Genomic DNA, 19,836 nt, shown 5'->3' on the forward strand with positions numbered 1-19,836 from the left:
GCTGTTTTTGGCTATATTTAGATCTAAAACTTTATAGTTATTTCGGATTTCAAACATTTCGGTTGAGCATCACTGAAGAGACATTATTTGTCGAAATGCGCATCTGGTGCATCAAAATTGGTACCGTATAAGTTTTACATCTTCCATCCGCTCCCCGGTTTAGATGAACGCGACGTATCGAAAACCGGGGAACGGATGGAAGATCTAATTTTAATTAGATTGATTTCCTTTTATTCTTTTCTCTCAATTTTTGCATCTCGATTAGGAAATTCTGGGTAATAGTCCGACAAGACCCAGCATTAGATGAATGAATAAGCAAGCTATTTAAAGTTGTTTATGCCATAGATTTGAAGTAAACTGTTCATTCATCTAACTTCATTTTACGATGATAGATTGATTCATTGATTGTATCTTGCTTAACTTCTCGAGAATTTTTCACTCATATGGAGACGTCACCAAGACCGGTGAAGGGCTTCAGATTTAGGCCTATGCTCGGCGCTTACGGTGCAGTGAGGGTTCTTTAGCGTGTCACACCTACTGTGACACGGGTCATCCGTTTTTAAGGACCCGTGACATTCACATCTGATGCCGAACGTGTGTCGCGGCCCTGGGCCTTCCGCATGGGGGGCGAACGCTCTAACCTCTCGGCCACCGCGGCGGTGATAGAATGATGCTCAAATTTCCATTTGATCATAATGAAAGCATTTGTGCAGACCTACCCTTCTTATAGACCGTTATGGTAGTCATATTTCCATATTATTTAGTAAATATCATGGGTAATTCACTAGCATTACGACAATAATTTTGATTAAGAAAAAAAAAATCACACACTATTTATGAAATGTTGGACGTTTTATAAATATAGGTAATGATGAAAAATTTGGGTACTCAACAATAATGGGTATCGGCACATCAATAATTGGGAAAAACATTAAAGGGACTGATTCACGATTTCCCCCCAAAGTTTATTTTTCACTTTTAATGATCAAAATCTATTGTCTGATGTGTTTAAAAGATTTCACATAAAAATTAATACATTATCACAGAAGCTCATTTTAGAGAGTTTCTTATTTGGTTTGTATACAAAGATTGTGGTATGTTATTGTTTACGAAATTTTCAAAGAAATGGATATCGATCTAAGTTTATGATATCTTTCACATTTCAAGCATTCTTTGGGTAAAATGTGTCATCTAAAAGTTAAAATTTGTGAGTATGCAAAATTAAGTCGATGCTTTATATAACAAAATCAACATTTCACTGGTTTGTTTGTTTACATGAAAAGATTGGAGTCTTTATTTACATAACACAGATTTAATTAAGGCTAAAATATTGCTTTTATTCTTGCGTTCACAAGGTAAACATTTTGGCTGTCAACATTAAATCAGTTATATTTTTTTTTTTTTTTTTTTTTTTTTTTTTTTTTTTTATAATTTATTTATTTTTTTGGTTTCATACAATACATCAAACACTTACACAAACATACCTTTCATACATGCATACATCTCCCTGTGGTTTAGGTTACTTGCTGTACAATAGTGGAAGTAATAATAATAACAATAATACATGTACTAAAAATAATGACAAGTACATGTAGTATTAATTAATCAATTGCAAAAATATTTTCCCACTTCATCCATATTTTATCAAAGTTATGTATTTTAAATGCTTGAATTGCAGCATATTTCTCTACATGATATTTAAACTTTAAGTGACATAGTAATCTAACAAGATTTGGTTCTTTATTCTGCATTAAACAGATAAATATGTATTGTTTAGCATATAAAATTATAAAGTTTATGGCTTTATTATTTAAAGACAGTGGAATTTCACCAAATATTATATTTGACACATTAAAACCAATTCTTTCTGAAATTTTTCTATATATATGAAGACTTAACTCACTCCACAATGTTTGGGTCTTATTACACGAAGTAAAAATATGTGTTATTGTTTCAATATTACTTGTACAAAATCTACAGAGATCATCTGTTTTAACACTTTTTGAAAAAAAAATATTCATTTTTGATGTCAAACATTAAAAATCAGTTATATTTTTAATGTTTGACATCAAAAATGAATATTTTTTTTTCAAAAATCGTGAACCAGTCCCTTTAATGTCAAGATCAAACGTTAAAAAAACAAAACAAACCCAAAATATTTAATTCACATAGTTTTCATCAAGACCCCCTCCCCCTTAAAACTTAATATAATAAATGTTCACCCAAATCGATTATCATGCAATATAAAACGATAGAGCTGAATAACAATATATACATTTTCTAATGTTTATTAACAGATGTAGTTTTTAAATGTCACTTTAAATGTTCATTAGAATGTAATAAATGTTATTTCTTTACATATGAGTCACTTCAGTCTTGTTCGCTGTGCTGCAATATTATTGATACATTATAATAAAATTGATATTCGATGACTGAAACTTGCGGGAGTTTTTTACCCCCAAATATTTCAATCAAGATTTTTTTTATCAGACATTAAGCTTTTTTTTTTTATCTTGTCCCAAATATCTAAGACCAAAACCTGGCATCATAAAACGAAATTATCACTTTCGATTTCGATAAAGTCTCTTTCTGTTTATGTGTCTTTGAATCTGTCCTTCTTTCCCATGATGGATACTTGGAAATCTTTCTCTGTCTTATTTCATATTTTGAAAATGAAATACTTGGATTATTGATTCTCAGCTCACCGATTATTTATGATATTAGCACATTTCATCAACCATATTAGCGAATGGTAGTATGATCAATGAATTTAAAATAATATATTTTTACCCCCTCCCCCCTTTTTTAATTTTATAATTGTTTGGGGAAAAAAAAAGAAATTACGATGTTACGTGCCTGTATAGATCTATGTATTCATCAAGTATATATTCATAATATTTCAAGTAGATTTATAACTCTTGATTCTAACAGTAATTTACAGTAATCATGCATACAGATACTATTTTTTTTTTTTACATAGTTGTAAGGCCTAAACGTTGCTAAAACAGTAATTCATGAACCCAAGAGAAGACTTGAACATTCTATCAAATATGACAGTTACTTGTGATTGGTAGATCTAATCATGACGTCTTTCTTTAAAAGTATGCAAAAATGACGTCACATTTTTCACTATGATGTTTTAAAACTGTTTTGCGTGGAACAGCTTTTTTGGTCCGTACTGTACGTTGTCAATGTAAACAAGGTTCAATACTATTTTTAGATGATGTGTATTAAACTGTTGGATTAACCAATTTACCTTTACATTGGCATTGTTATTGCATATTCATGATTTTATAAGCGACAGAAACATTTCATTTGTACACATTTATAGAGATTAAGACAAGATTAGGTGTACAACTGTGCATCATAGCCGGCCTAGTAGGCCTACTGCATTTTATTTGGTCCGGTTGCTGTTTGCATTTCAATGACCCGAGCTGGATTTGTTCATAAATAGATATTTTTTTAGATTGTAATTATTAATACATTATATCATTGTGATCGTTAAAACAATAACAAGCACATTAAGTTGTGAGTAATTTTCTTATATCACTGTAGTTGCTGTGCGCTACATGGCGATCCACCTGTGCACAAACGTCAAAATCAGACGCCTGATTAGATATAAAAATTAAAAAAAAAGAAATTGGCCACAGCCAACGGCCAGAACGAGACATGCACAATTACATCTTTTGAAGATAATCTGTCTCTAGTTTACTGCTTTTTGTGGCCGATGCATGTGGCCACATGGAATTTTCTCCTAAAAGGTAGAAAAAGTGAAGAAAATCGTCCATTTTCCGGATTCCGGATAGGTTTGAATAGTACTCAACATTACAAGAGACATAGATCCGCCGATATGTTTGTATATATAAATACTAGGGATCATCAACTTCATATATATCAATGATTTGTATTGATAATTGTTCTTCATTTTTGAAGTATTTTACAGGGCCTACTTATCATGACAAACGAACCTAGCTCTTTGCAGCCCTTCACCGGCAATACGCCAATTATAGACCAGTCTCACTTTTAAGCTGTGTCAGCAAAAATTTTGGAAAGAGTTATCTTTAAACATGTTTATAATTATTTTCATAAAAATAATTTATTCTATTAGTACCGAGCAGGGTTTTTTACCTGGTCATTCCACTACATACCAATTAATTGAAACTTATCATACCATTGTTAAAAGTATTGATGAGGGAAAATTATGTTGTATGGTTTTTGTGACCTATTTAAAGCCTTTGACAGAGTCTGGCATACAGGTCTTCTTTTCAAACCTCAAACATATGGTTTACATGGTACTATACTTGAATGGTTTACATTTTATCTAAGTAATAGAGAACAAATGGTGATGTATAGAAATCTTTTTTCTTCAACAAGAAGTATACATGCTGGTGTTTCCCAAGGCTCAGTCTTGGGACTTCTGCTTTTTTTTTTATTCATGTTAATGATGTTTCAGATAGGATGTTGTCAATGTGTAGATTATTTGCAGATGATAATTCTATTCAATGTTCGTCGTATAATGTTGCTGTAATTGAACGACACGTTAATCATGACCTAAAAATCTTAGACAAGTGGTCTAAACAATGGCTTCTTCAATTTAACCCTAACAAAACAAAAGCAATGTTTTTTACCATGAAAAAATCCTTAGATCCTCCGAAATTAGTGTTTTAACAATGTCAGCTTGAATATGTTACTGTTCACAAACACCTTGGTCTTACCTTTTCTAATGATTTAAGCAGGTCTGTATATATTGAAAACATTGTTAATAATGCGTATAAAAAACTTGGTTTGCTAAAGAAGTTAAAATTTACTGTAGGAAGAAACACCTTATCAACAATGTACACAACTTTTATTAGACCTGTATTAGAATATGCCTCTGTAGTCTGGGATCGATGTGCGGATTTTGATTCTCACCAGTTAGACCTGTATTAGAATATGCCTCTGTAGTCTGGGATCGATGTGCGGATTTTGATTCTAACCAGTTAGACCTGTATTAGAATATGCCTCTGTAGTCTGGGATCGGTGTGCGGATTTTGATTCTCACCAGTTAGAAAAAGTTCAGTTATTGGCTGTCAGGATAGTAACTGGTCTCCCAATTTTCGCCTCAATAGATTAATTTTATTTTGAAACTCGGTGGGAACCCCTTCCTGATAGACGACAAATAACTAAATTAACAAATATGTTTAGAATCCATAACAATTTAGTACCCCAATATCTGAAAGAAATTTGCCCAAATATTCGCTGAAATTTATCATCAAATATGATACCCGTAATTCTAGCGACTACACACTTTCTAGATGCAGACTTGAATTATATAAAAAGTCATTTATTCCCGACACAATTAGAAAATGGAACTTGCTGAGTTCAGAAATACGTATATACTCGCCTATAAGTCGGATTTGGGGGAGTTAAATCTTGGTCCAAAACTCTATGTCCGACTTATAGGAGTGTCCTAAGAAGATTAGTATTTTTCTGGGTGGCGTACTGTATAGCCTAGTATTTTTTAAACAACAAAAACATGGATGAAATAAACAAAATAGTAACTGTTTAATTTGTTGAGAAAAAAAGTGAAATATCGATGCCATATCTCAAAACATTATTGGAATACAGATAACTACACAAGAGTATTGATTTCTCAAAATATTATTTAAAACACAGGCAAAAAAACAGTACAGCATTGATTTGAAATAGTCAACCGACTCTTGAACAAAAGTTAGACCGACTTATAAATGGTTCAATGGCAATTCCTTCCAATTGATAAATTTAAAAAAAAAAAACATATTAAAATAACACCCTAAAAACCACCTTTATCCTATTCTTATGTCCAGCGATATGTTAATATTATTCATACCAAATTAAGACATTCTTGCATTTTAAATAATGATCTTTATCGTAAAAACATCATTGCCTCTCCAAATTGTATGTGTGGTCATATTGAAGATGCCCATCATTTCTTCTTTGCTTGCAAAAGATACACCCAAGCACGAAATTGTTTTTTCAATGAACTGCTTCAGCTAAATGATATTGCTATTGTTGATACCCACCTTTTGTTATGGGGAAATGAATATTTTTCAAATGATGTAAATTTTTATATTTTCAGAGCAGTTCAGAAGTTTATTAAGAACTTTAACAGATTTTAATCGGACCTATATATCAAACTTTTAAAAACAAATTTTAAAAATATGTTTTGCATTTTATGCCTGATTATGTACTTACATGAACCTAAACATATATTGTATACTATCATAATTGTACATTATAACAAATATTATATTTTCTGTGGTACGACAGTCTTTATTTGTACATGTATAACATAATATATTGTGTATACGGGAGAGGTTGTCTAAGTTGCTAGAACTTGTAACCAATCCCTTCGTATATTTATACAATAAAATATATTCAAATAGGCAATATGAGCGAAAAATTCTCGAGAGGGACGTTAAACAATAGACAATCATTCAAGTTATCTCATAAAGGATATTACCGATATATTAGGTATTTCACTTGATTCTATACCTCATGTTCTTACATTCACTTGATTCTATACCTCATGTTCTTACATTCACTTGATTCTATACCTCATGTTCTTACATTCGATACCAAAAACGACGCAATTTCATTGAAATATTCACAATCTTATAAATTTCTTTCCAAATGTACAGCGCAGCATTGGACAATAGTTTTTAAATGTGTAAATAAATATATATGATAAAAATCTAAAGGCTACCCACACCCGCTATAGATATTTGCGTGTGATGGTAGTCTGGGGAACTGCACGAAAAATATAATAATTTTCTATCAATATACCCCAAATATCTCGAGCTTCTTACACCGACATATTGAATGAAACACGTTAGATATTGCAGGGACGGATCAAGAAAATTTTCAAGGTATGTGTGTGTGGTGGGGGACAAAGTTTGTACTTTATAACCATTTTTGTTTAAACTGTTCAACCAGACGATGGAGGGAGGCAACCTCCATACCCCACCCTGGATCCGCCACTGTATTGCTATTTCAAAAAAGCGAAGTGTATAATAGAGAATAACTAAATCCGGAGGGGGGAAAAGGCGGTCAAAGATTTTTTAATAAGACGATGGGATGTATTTCGGTAAACAGACAAGATTAATTTTTTTTTTTTTGGCTAAGGTTTTTCTTTTCCCTTTTTAAAAAAAATTATCTTGTATATATGTATAGAGAGAGAGAGAGAGAGAGAGAGAGAGAGAGAGAGATGTTTGTGGGTAAAGCGGCCCTTGAGAATCCCTTTTCAAAATATGTTTTGTGCATTAAATATAAAGTAGTGTAGATATTACCCATATGGTATACCATATAGGTATAGCAATTATAAACGTCAAGAGGTCAAATTTTACCCTGTTTTATGTTCATGACTGAATTAACGGTTGAACATGTTGAAAGACGTTTATAAATATAGAAGTGATACACACCTGCACCTTATATCGGAGACACGACTAGTCTTGAGTCATCACGTGGTGTGGGACATTAACAAACAAATATCGAAAGGTAAGTGTTAGTGAAACTCGGGCATGCAATAAACGATTGTATGGGGATGTTTAATCGCTTTTAAATGCTGTACATTTACTTGAACACAATATGTCTGAAAATCAAATTGACACTAACTCATAATTACAGACTGAGTTTTGTATGTGTTATTGTAGTTTGATTAATCTAGGTCTATATGTATATATGCATGTATTTACATCATATAGGCATGTGATGTATGTATTTATAGACATGACGTTGAATTTGTTATTACTTGAACATAGCGGACACCGATGGCTGGTTTACTCACAGTCCTCCTTGCCTGTCACAATATGCAAATACAATATTAATCATTCATATCGGTGCTGTAACGAAATACACTAGTAAACAATACTGTAACATTGCGGGCTCGTTATCAAAGAGAGAAGAAATGAGGGCAGGGGGGTACCTCAATGTTACAGCAAAATGAAAATGTATCTAAATAATTATTAAAAACTTTTCCCATATTACATTGAAAGCATAGTCGGAGTATTTTTCAATATATATATAATAAGAAAAAAATTGTGAAATTTAATTTAAAATATACTAATTTTATCTTTATCACATTAAAAGACATGTGATAAAAAAAATGGGCTGATATATAATATGTCTTGGTTTCCTTTATATATATATATATATATATATAGAGAGAGAGAGAGAGAGAGAGAGAGAGAGAGAGAGAGATGTAAAATTCCTTAAAAAAAATAAGGGACTTGTAAATTTTCTATGAATTGAGGAATCACAGGAACATATTATATTTCATATAGTAATATATTTTCATTTTTCTTATAAAAACATAAATTCATTCCTTTTCATCATTTAAAGAAACCCAGAAAGTTTGTAGCACGTTTTGTTAAATCCCATCGATATCAATACACGAGAACTTTTCGAGTTATTGACCTTCATGCATGTATCTACACCACATCAAGGTATGCGAAATTTCATTTTGACTACTTTGTAACCAAGGTCAATGTACTAAAATGATTTGGAAGACCAAATTTCCTGACAAACATTTTCAATGAATTTTCGGGACACTTGTAAATAAATGCTCGCCAGTCGGCCACCTACATATTACACGCTATCCTCTGTTGTCGAGACACTTGTAAATAAATGCTCGCCGGTCGGTCATCTACATACTACACGCTATTCTCTGTTTTAAAGTTTATGTGTGATATTCTTAATGATTAAGTGAGTTTGAACTTGTAAATCTTTATCAAAAATTTACCCCTACCCATGCTGTAAAAACCATTCAATAAATTCTTTATTCTCCGTACCAATAGTATATAGGTATTGCGAAAATACATATAAGTATTCATACAAATATACAATATGTGTTCACAATATGTACATATGTACAAACTGTAGCAATATATCTGTTTACAACATGTGATTAACAAAATATAAACATTGTGGCAACAGTGGCTATATAGCAGATGAAAACAGATCTGATGATTTGAGTGACTTCACACAATATAAAAACAGACCCTACCAACATTACCATTCTTCTTTGTGTACAAAAAAAATCTATCTTGTTGTCTCCTTAATAAACAAACAAAAATCTATCTTGTCTCCTTAATAAACCAAAAAATCTATCTTGTCTCCTTAATAAACCAAAAAATCTATCTTGTCTCCTTAATCAACAACAAAAAAATATCTTGTCTCCTTAATAAATAAAAACCATCTATCTTGTCTCCTTAATAAAAAAAAAAAAAAAGAAGAAGATCTATCTTGCCTCCTTAATGATAAAAAAAACAAATCTATCTTGTCTCCTTAATAATCAAAAAATATATCTAGTTGTCTCTTTAATAAATAAAACAATTATGTTTTTGTATCCCTTGTTGTCCCCCTGATAAACAAAAAAATCTATATTGTCTCCTTAATTTAAAAAAAAAAGATCTATCTTGTCTCCTTAATGATAAAAAATCTATCTTGTCTCCTTAATAAATAATGTATATATATCTTGTCTCCTTAATAAATAAAAAAAAATATCATGTTTCCTTAATAAACCAAAACATTGTCATGTTGTATCCCTTGTTGCCTCCCTGATAAACAAAATATGTATTTCGTTGTCTTCCTTATAAACACATGCTGTTTCCAGTGTACTTTATTTCTCTATAAAATAAATTCCAATTTTTCATTAAACGATCAAAAAATCATAAACAATAGTTTCTTTTGGAAATCCTCAATTTGATTTTGGTTCAATGTTTGGAGAAATCAAACGTCAAAATTAGAATGATATGTTCACATGCACGTGGCTTGGGGGTGAATATCACCCCCAAGCCACGTGCATGTGAACATATCATTCTAATTTTGTAATTTGATGGATCTCAGTCATTTACAAAAATTGGGAATTCTTCGATCATATAATAAATACAATTATTAACTTTTGATTAATTTGACACCCCGTTTTATCAACCCCATGAAAGTGATGCTAATCTCTAAATTGATATTCACTGAGCAGAGACGTACATATAGTTAGGAGAGAATTTAGGTGCATGCAAATAAAGACATGGGGTTTCGAAACTGAGGTCCACAGCGAAGCCCCTGTAATTCAGTGATTTGTGGAAGGTAACTTTAAGATTTCTGAGTGTAGACTTGTAAAGAATAATTTGCTTTAAAAATATAGTTGCTTTCATTCAATTGCAAAACATATATATTTTCGAAGTTATCATAAAAGACATCGCAGCTCTAAAATATGTCGGGATCGTTGGCACCATTTTGGTATGATATATTCGAATTTTCTGTGTTTGTCTATTGTTCTGTTGACGGTTTACTGCCAAACAAATAATATGTGATAACCCAATATTGTGTAAGCAATATTAGAACCAATGGACGGCCTGTACGAAGGTAAAAAAAAAATATGCATTTTATCATTAGTATCTGTAAATTTAAGTTTTTCTCTTTTCTTTCGTTTTTGCAAAATGACGTTGAAGCACGTGCGTACACGTACATGTAGGTACACCCTGGTTGCCGAAGTCAAGCCGTGGCATTGTTTCAACCAGAAAGAGAAATGTCTCAGCCATTTGATAATTTCATTATAAATTGTAAAAATATTTACCATATCCTATTTTCTTTCTCTTTTAGTCATGGGGCAAATATGGTCATCGAAACCAGTCATCTGCAAGAAAAGGGATGACCTTGTCCACCATGCTTGGAACTCCCGTGAGTACATTTAGGACTACTTGATCAGTATACACAAAGCTATACATTTCCTTATTTTTTCCTTGATATGTCGTTTATACATGTAAGGCTTGCAAGCCTTGCACACACAGTGACTGTTGTACAATGTGTTGTAGAATTAGAAATTTTCATGCGATTCATTTTTCACGGCTACCCCTATCTTACGAGTTTAAAACCTTGATAAAGTATTCTTTTTATGTAATATATTAATTCTATACTATTCTGTGAAATCACTACATCTCCTCCCTCTATTTTGATACTTTCTAATATTATTTGAAAAAAAGATAGAGCATAGTAAATACAATTAACGATATCAAAATTTAATACATTCCAGCAACGAGATCTGAAGATTTTGACATAGATCTAGGACTTTGAGATTCAATTTTAAGTCAGATATGTGAATGGTACATAGTTAATCGTGAGGACAATCACAGAAAAGGTGCTCCAATAGAAATACGTGTATAACAGAAAATTAGCCCAAATTATAGAACTATCAAACTAAAGTATGCGTGCTATGTGAAGCTTGCGTAACGCGCCCTCAGGTGAGAGAATGGAACTATCATAGTAAGGTATGTGTGCTATGACTAAACACAGGGTAATAACCTTGAAATTTCTCGCAAAGAAACTTGATGGAGCATTTTTTTAAATCATTTGGATATCTAAAACAAGGTCTTTGATACGTTAGAAAACTTAAAAATTTCAACATCTATATTTACATTCCGTTGTAAACCTTTGAAGTTCCATTTTGTATTCACAAGGGTTTCTGACCTGCTCCGCTTCATATAAAATTACGGAGCAGATCAGAAACCGTTGATTCGGGAAGATGATGTGTTCATTTTCCCACATTTGTCATGCAGTCAGTTGGCGGGGACCATAGAAATTAACAAGAAATGTCATGCGTCGTTTTCAAGTTTTTACTAGTACAATGGAAAGCGTGATAACCTATGAATAACGGTTTCATCGTCATGCAAATTATTACGTTTTCCATTGTGGTTAATCACTTTACATGTACAAAAAACTAGTCATCGATTCCTTAAATTGATCATTTCTTTGTAATTTGCAGTTGACTCGGGTTCTGTGAATGACATAATAATCTTGGAAGTGAAAGTAAAGATCCGCGGTATGTACGGTTATACAGATGAGAACTCCGTTATGAAGGAGCTCAGGGAATATACACCCCTCGTCATCGCCTGCATGTAAGTTTCACGATATATAAATGCACATGTAATGATAAATATTTACATTTTTCAATGTTTTTTTAAGATTGTTAACAATTGTGATGGTAGCCATTTCCTCATAAACGCGTTGCAGTTGTGAACTGTGAACAATGAACTTGTGAATCTTGATAAATATAATACGTCAGAAATGAACATGATGAAAGTAAAATACAAATATTAGAAATAATATTTATTTTCCTTGAATTTCATCGATTCTTTTCGAGACACTGTTTTAGTAGATAGTGTTGGTTTACACAAAATAAAAGAATCTGCTGTTCATCACCTGTATAGCTGGGAAGTTATATAGATAATGGCTCCCGCTTCACAATCACCCTGTGATTGGTTGGGAAAAATATGAAAGAAAAACGATATTATATTTCGACTTCAATCTACAAAGTTCTTTATCACATTTCAGGTTCCACGATGTAGAATTAGTAAAGAGGCTTATTGAGGAAGGGGCAGACATCAATCTACGCCCAAATGAGTATAGATATACTTCTACTAAAGAGGCAGTTCCTCCTTTGTATTACGCAGCAGCGGCGAGGGACCCAGACATTGTAAAGATTTTATTAAACGCAGGTATGGCTGTATGGAGAAATTTAAAAAACGCAATTCTGATATACTTGTACAATATCAAATGGTAACACGCTATTCTGATATAGTTCTTTCTATAATTCCGACTTCGACATTTGTTCAATTATGATTTCCATGCGTATGCCATTTTCTGCAGTATTACATATGAAATGGATAAAACTATACTACTCAAACTTTGATAAGAATCATAGATATTTTTCTGTTTAAAAAAATTAATAACTGCATAACTGGCAATATTGTGTCCAAGTGAAATCAAAAACGTCTTCAACAAACTTGCACGTGCATTTCATGCCATCGGAAATGCGTTTCTCATCACAGTTTATGCTTTTGCTACCATTGTACGATTTTCACTCAGGCATCGGTGTCTGATTCTTTCTAAAATTTCAAACTCGCTTGAGTGTTTACATTACGTTTATCAACACAATGTCCCCTCAATGTGTGCGGCGTCGCCTGACGACAGAACAACTGGGCAGATGTATTGGAATGCTTGACGTGAACGTTTCCATGATGTCAACATCAGTGAACATGACCGTTTTGGCGGTGGTTCCATCATGGTCTGGGGTGGAATCAGCAGGGATGGAAGAACAGATCTTCATGTCCTGGAGACAGGAACAATGACGGGGGTGCGGTACCGGGATGAGATCCTCGATGTTTACGTCAGACTCTACGCTGGTGCTGTTGGTCCTGAGTTCATCCTGATGGATGATAACACCCGTCCTCATCGCGCCAGGGTGGTGGAGCAGTACCTTCAGCAGGAGACAATTGTCCGTATGGACTGGCCAGCGCGCTCGCCAGACTTGAACCCGATTGAGCATGTATGGAACATGCTGCAGGTTGCCCTTTCACGCCGTAGAGCACAACCCACGACTTTGGCAGAGCTCGAAAACGCCCTCGTGGAAGAGTGGAACAATCTTCCCATTGGAAACATCCGGGTGCTTATTGACAGCATGGCTCGACGTTGTCAAGCCGTCATTGATGCAAGGGGAGGCCATACCCGGTATTGACACTTCATCGACTAAGTGTAATGATGGACTATCCCCAAAAACTGTGTAATTCTTTCTCTGGTTTGCTGTTAACTTTTTGTAATGAAATGCCTTTTGGTGTTGTTATCAGATTTCAAGCATTCCGTATTGATAAAAGTTCATGCCGTTCATGAATTTTCATTCATAACCTGAGTAAACACGTTTCTGAGTCAAATTTATGTCTTTTGTTATGTTAGCGGTAAATTACACACATATAACCTAGTGATCCTTATCAAATGTTGAGTAGTGTATTATCGTTATCGGTGGTAGTGGTACATGTGTATATGGTAATGCATAGTGGGCCTCCCTCACACACGTGAGTTTTCTCTGATTTCCTTCCACCATAACAATGGTCTTCATACCAACATCGTAATAGTGCAAATTTATAAGAACCACCAAGAGAATTAGCTTTTGAGATTCTATAGCTTATCCTGGCATTACAATTTTAACTTAATAAAAATTAAGTTATTTTATTTGACCATTGGAAGAAACACTCTGCATGAAGACTTCTTATGACCAGATATAGTGTCAGGAGTCTGAATCAATCATGTGTACATGGATATTTACCTTAAAGGGACTGATTCACGATTTTACCCAACATTTTGTTTTTCCCTTTTAATGATCAAAATCTACTGTCTAATGTGTTTGAAAGATTTCACATGAAAATTAAGGTTTTATATCATCACAGAAGCTCGTTATAGAGAGATTATTATTTGTTTTGTAAACAAAGATTTGCGGTATGCTATTGTTTATGAAATTTTCAAAAGGAATGGATATCGATCCAAGTATTATTATATCTTTCACATTTCAAGCATTTTTGGGGTGAAATGTATCATCTACAAGTCAAAATTTGTGACCATGCAAAATTAAGATGCATTATATTTCAAAATCATTATTTCACTTGTTTGTTTACATAACACATATTTAAGGCTAAAATATAGCTCTCATTCTTTCATTCAGAAGGTCAAAATTTTGGCTGTCAACAATAAATCAGTTATATTTCTAGTGTTTAACATCAAAACTGGAAAATATTTTTATCAAAAATCGTGAACCAGTCCCTTTCACCATAAATTTGTAAACGAATGAACAAATAAAGATTGCGAGCAGTGATCACTTTCATAAACCCTTAAAAGAATACAAAATTATGAGTAGGACAAACACGGACCCTTGTACACACCAGAGGTGGGATCAAGTGTCTTAGAGGAGTAAGCACCCCTTGTTGACCGGTCACACCCGCCGTGAGCGTTATATTTTGACAAGGTAAACGAAGTCAAAATTAGTATGAAAGGCGGAGAAAACAAACAGTGATCAATCTCATAACTTCTATAAGCAATGCAAAATACAGAGTTGGACAAACACGGACTCCTGGACACACCAGAGGTGGGATCAAGTGTCTAAGAGGAGTAAGTGTCCCCTGTCGACCGGCCACACCTGCCGTGAGCCCTATACAAGGTGAAGATAACGAACAGTGATCAATCTCATAACTCCTACAGGCAATACAAAATAGATAGTTGGGCAAACACGGACCCCTGGACACACCAGAGGTGGGATCAGGTGCCTAGGAGGAGTAAGCATCCCCTGTTGACCGGTCACACCCACCGTGAGCCCCATATCCTGATCAGGTAAACGGAGTTATCCGCAGTCAAAATCAGTGTGCCCAGAACGGCCTAACAATCGGTATGAAAGACGTCAGACAGCATTTGGCCCAATGAGAGGTTGTATTGACGAACTAGATCGTTATAACGACCATAGAATTTGCAAAATGCTGACTTCAATCGAGACTGTTGAAATCCCTGTACCATCAACTTGTTTGTCAGTAGCTTATCTCGATTTAAAAACTGACTATACCCAGAACAAGCTCTTGCATATCGAATCAGTTGAGATGTATAAACACTATATGCAGTGATAATGGAATATTGCTACATAAATGTGGGAAGTTGACGATGGAGAAGCTGAAATCATCCCGTTTGTCATACAGTTGAGTTGTTAGTTTGCCGTTAATGTCTACTTTCAATAAAATATCTAAGTATGAAGCAGAAGTGGACGACTCTGTGGTGTCCTTTATTTCGAGCTCATCATGGACTCATTTGACAAGGTTCTTCAGGTAAAATTGACTCAACAAAACAAATGTTAGGGGGGAAATGGGATAACTTCTACTAGTATGGAGACACTTCATTTTTTATTTTAAAAATAACGACTTGCGGTCTGATAGATACATTCGTTAGATTATCAACAAGCAGAGCTTCGTTGGGTGACAGGTGGCAGTTAAGGCCAATGGACCTCTTAGTCATTTAACGCTTGATCTTTGTCATTTAATGTTTGATCTTTGTCATTTAACGCTTGATCTTTTGACGTTTCCTATGTTGTAACCTGACAAAGTCAATAAGACATGCTTCATTCTGATAGGTGAACTGTAGTTTGATCTGGCAGAATATATCTTAAGCATGGATGCTTCTCTGCATACCAGTCTGTTAAATTTTCTTTTATTTGCTTCAATATTTTTGTTTTTAGAAACGTTTCTTTGGATAATAATAATAATAGCCTTTATTTATCCAGGATAACACAAATTAGCATATAGCTAGTTTCCATTGTTCTCCTGCATCAAAACATATACACAACCATAAAATTAACATCTAAAATTAGTATCTAAACATGAATACGACATAAAAGGAAAAGGGTAAAAATATAGCATAAAGTTCACTATTTCCTAGGCGCGGATGTTAACGGATTCAGAGGACGACAACAGTTCATTAATTTACAGAAACCAGAGAGTGAGCTGTATAGTATCATCGAACCGTTGTATTCAAGGTCATCAGATTCCATGGCAACAATCCTTGATCTCTATCTTGCTGCGGGAGTGAAATTAAACACAACATGCTGGGGACCTTGTCTGTTTTATGGGTAAGGTAACAAAAAAATGATGAGACAATTCCGTTTTAGTTATTATATGCCGATTTTAAAAAAAACAACGTTTTGATTGATTGACAAAAACACCGCCCTTGGACAGTAATGATTCAGATTTGAAAATGTAAAAACGCCTCATGAAAATTATGTCGACATGAAGTCTTGCATTTCATTCTGTAATCTATTTCCAAAAATGAAACCCATTTCTTATATTCATTGCTGTCGTAATTCCCAGCTGTTCAAACAGATTTATTATATTTATCAAAATATTTTCATGAGGAAATGGCTATCATTACAATTGGTAACAGTACATGTATCAAAGACAAAAAAAGTACTTATTAGCTTACCTGAGCCACTCAGATGATCAATTGCCAACCGCAGTCGTATACGTTCGACGTGCATTTTTAAATTTTTGAACACATTCAAACTCTTTTAAATTGTCACCAAAACTGGTGTGTGATATTTTTTTTGGTCGGAAAACAAACATTATGAATGACATACTCACTGCCCCTTGAGGCCTACGGTTAACGCGTTTTAATTTTAAATATTTTTATTCCATATACTCAAGGATTTTTTTTCAAATGCTAATTTTACTGTGATGCCATTGTCACGATTTTCGAATACGGGAATTTTTGTGAAAGCAGCTATATACTGCATGCTGATAAGGGTTATCTCTAGTGGGCTTTGTATTCCGATGGCCTGTACGATTTCTTCTATTTTGGTGTTGGAAATGTAAACAAGCTCAAAATGTTGATCATATTTAATTTCGAATCTCGTATTTTTGAATTTCGAATCTCAAATGAGCCTTCTGGGCTTTCGTATAATTGTGTAATTCGTTATTTTCAGGAGAGGAAAAGTCTATAGTGCAAATTTGCCTACGACATTAAACATCCCGGGACCGTATTTTACCTGTGATACGGCAATTTTACTTCTACAGCACGGAGTGGATCCAAATCTGTATAAACTCCGTGATGTCATACAGCAGTTTTCTAGTCATAATCGTTATTTTAGAGATGAAAACTGTGTCGATTTTGACACTTTGCTGAAAACATTTCTTGCGGCCGGCTACCACTACACAAACGATGATCTCGACAATAGGTATATCAAGGAACAATTGGAGAGACATGGTGTTAACGCCGAGGAGGCACGGAGCTTAAAGCAGACCTGTCGTTCAGTGATTAGGGAACACTTGAGGACTGTTAGTAAGGATACGTCACTTTTTCCTTTTGTGGAAAAATTACCTATCCCGGAGTCATTAAAAACATATCTAAAATTGTGCAATATCATCGATTTAAAGAATATTTCAATGAAATGTAAAGCTCGGTTCTAAAGGTGTAGACATGTTGCAGTCCAAACGGTAAATTCGTATAAAATTGTGTAGAGATCGAGAAATGTTTTTAATAAAAAGAAAAATGTTTTCCCGCGTATTCGTTTTCTATTTCTTTATTTGATTTAAGTGAAATTTTGTTCAAAGGGAAAAACGGGTTGAAATCATCCCATTGGACATACTACATATAGTAAAAACGGTAAGGACAGTATATAAACACAGCGTATATGTATATTATGCCCCACTGAACAGACAGTATAAACATTACAATACACGTGATGTGAAGCAGGCTACTGACAAAGTTGATGGTGCAAGGGTTTCAACAGTCTCGTTTAAAGTCAGTATTTCGCAAATTCTATGGTAGTTATAACGATCTAATTTGCCAATGCAACATATCATTGGGTCAAATGCTGTCCGATTTCTTTCATACCGATTGTTGGGCCTTCTCGGCACATTGATTTTGACTACGGATAGCTCCGTTTACCTTATAACGATATAGGGTTTACGGCGGGTGTGACCAGTCCACAGAAGATCCTTACTCCTCCTAGGCACCTGATCCCACCTCTGGTGTGTCCAGGGGTCCGTTTGTGCCCAACTCTCTATTTTGTGTTGCTTGTAGGAGTTATGAGATTGATCACTGTTCGTTATCTTCACCTTTCACATGATGCATTGAGGTACAGATATAGAATGTATAATACAATAATTTATCTTGAACATTAAACCCCTAGTATGCTTGTATCTTAGCAGGGACAGCCACAGACACCTTACAAGGCTCAGTTAATCATACGAAGAAGAGTACACCAATATGTGTCAACTCGAGATTTATTTTTAGTATATAGGCATGCTATTGTAGTGATTGTTTGTACGGTATCTTACTCCTAGTTTTTTCCTTGTGTTTTTGAGTCACCGGAATAAATCAGGGGACATATTGCTGGTATCCGTCAAACAGTCGATGTGCGTTGTTCGTGAATTATTTTTAAAAGTTTCAACTTCGACAAAACTAAACAACCAGTTTAAAAAAAAAACATGAATAGAGATGGGGAGGGGGTGTGTTCGAAATGTGGGAATTTCGTGGTACATTTAGACACAGTTTTACAAAAGAACTTAATTACGACTAAGACATTGTTCTAAAATCTTGTCAATTTGATTAATTTTGTTAACATAAAATTACATAACTGACTTCTTATAAACTTTAAAATCACAATTTCATCATCGTAAAGAATAAAATGAATTGCAAAAAAGGATTTCTTCTTAGTCGCAAGTTCTTTTGTAAAACGTGGTTCCCGAAGCTTTAGGTATAAAGTCAATATCTCCATAACTACTGCAATCTTTAAGCCAAAATATCAAGCAGACAAACGGTATGATACTAAGATTGACGGAGGGAGGGCCATCTAAATAACTGAAATTCATGACAATGACTGGGAGAGGATGGTTACTCCGCGCATATAATGGAGAAACCATTAAGTGATAATTATAAATCAAAATTCAGTTCACGCCCGGGGTGGACAAGGTGAGCAGATGGAATTTTGAATCATATACACAAATTCTGAGGGAACGCGAACTCGAAATGTCATTTAAAAATCATAATTTTTTTAGCTAAAAGTTAAAGAAAGCAGCGTCCGGGTACTATCGGTTTTCAGACAAATGCCCGTTTTGATGCACTACAAACAGCAGGTTAGCGTTTAGACACTCGTAATCTGTGGGGATATAAAATGTCTCTGTAAAAGGATGCCTCGCAAACAGTGCCCGCTTTGTATAGAGGAAGCTATGCAACACTTCCGTCTTATAACCCAGTGTGCATGTATCTTGCCTTATTGTACGGTAAGGAAGTAGGTACATTTTAATTTTATAGAAACCTTGAGTTTAAAGCTCGAATATGCTCTTTTACGGAACCATAATCCTGCTGACCCAGATTTAATACGTAAGTCCTCGAAGATTGCACTCCCTGCTTCACCATGATTATGAATAACAGTAAATATTAAATGTGGTAGGCTGTGACGGCGGGTGTGACCGGTCAACAGGGGATGCTTACTCCTCCTAGGCACCTGATCCCACCTCT

The 19,836-nt window shown here is 34.2% G+C and overlaps 2 protein-coding genes across 2 annotated transcripts in view; both read left to right on the top strand.

The window, feature by feature from the left end:
* Window positions 1-19,836, top strand: part of LOC125653998 (serine/threonine-protein phosphatase 6 regulatory ankyrin repeat subunit B-like) — a 1,068,599-nt gene that overhangs the window by 515,811 nt on the left and 532,952 nt on the right. The gene's annotated exons all lie outside the window — the stretch shown is intronic.
* Window positions 7,318-17,873, top strand: LOC125657117 (uncharacterized). Its single transcript, XM_048887773.2, has 6 exons — window positions 7,318-7,515; window positions 10,618-10,695; window positions 11,777-11,909; window positions 12,346-12,509; window positions 16,258-16,447; window positions 17,297-17,873. The coding sequence occupies exons 1-6, from the start codon at window positions 7,401-7,403 to the stop codon at window positions 17,778-17,780; spliced, it is 1,164 nt and encodes a 387-aa protein (XP_048743730.2). The 5' UTR covers window positions 7,318-7,400; the 3' UTR covers window positions 17,781-17,873.

This window comes from Ostrea edulis, chromosome 7 (genome assembly GCF_947568905.1).
Source record: "Ostrea edulis chromosome 7, xbOstEdul1.1, whole genome shotgun sequence".
Classification (NCBI taxonomy): Eukaryota; Metazoa; Mollusca; class Bivalvia; order Ostreida; family Ostreidae; genus Ostrea; species Ostrea edulis.

Coding starts and splice junctions, on each gene's coding strand:
- LOC125657117 (XM_048887773.2), top strand. CDS start 7,401: ATGTTGAAAGACGTTTATAAATATAGAAGTGATACACACCTGCACCTT. Junction 12,510..16,257: donor AAAGATTTTATTAAACGCAG/GTATGGCTGTAT, acceptor ACTATTTCCTAG/GCGCGGATGTTAACGGATTC. Junction 16,448..17,296: donor GGACCTTGTCTGTTTTATGG/GTAAGGTAACAA, acceptor CGTTATTTTCAG/GAGAGGAAAAGTCTATAGTG.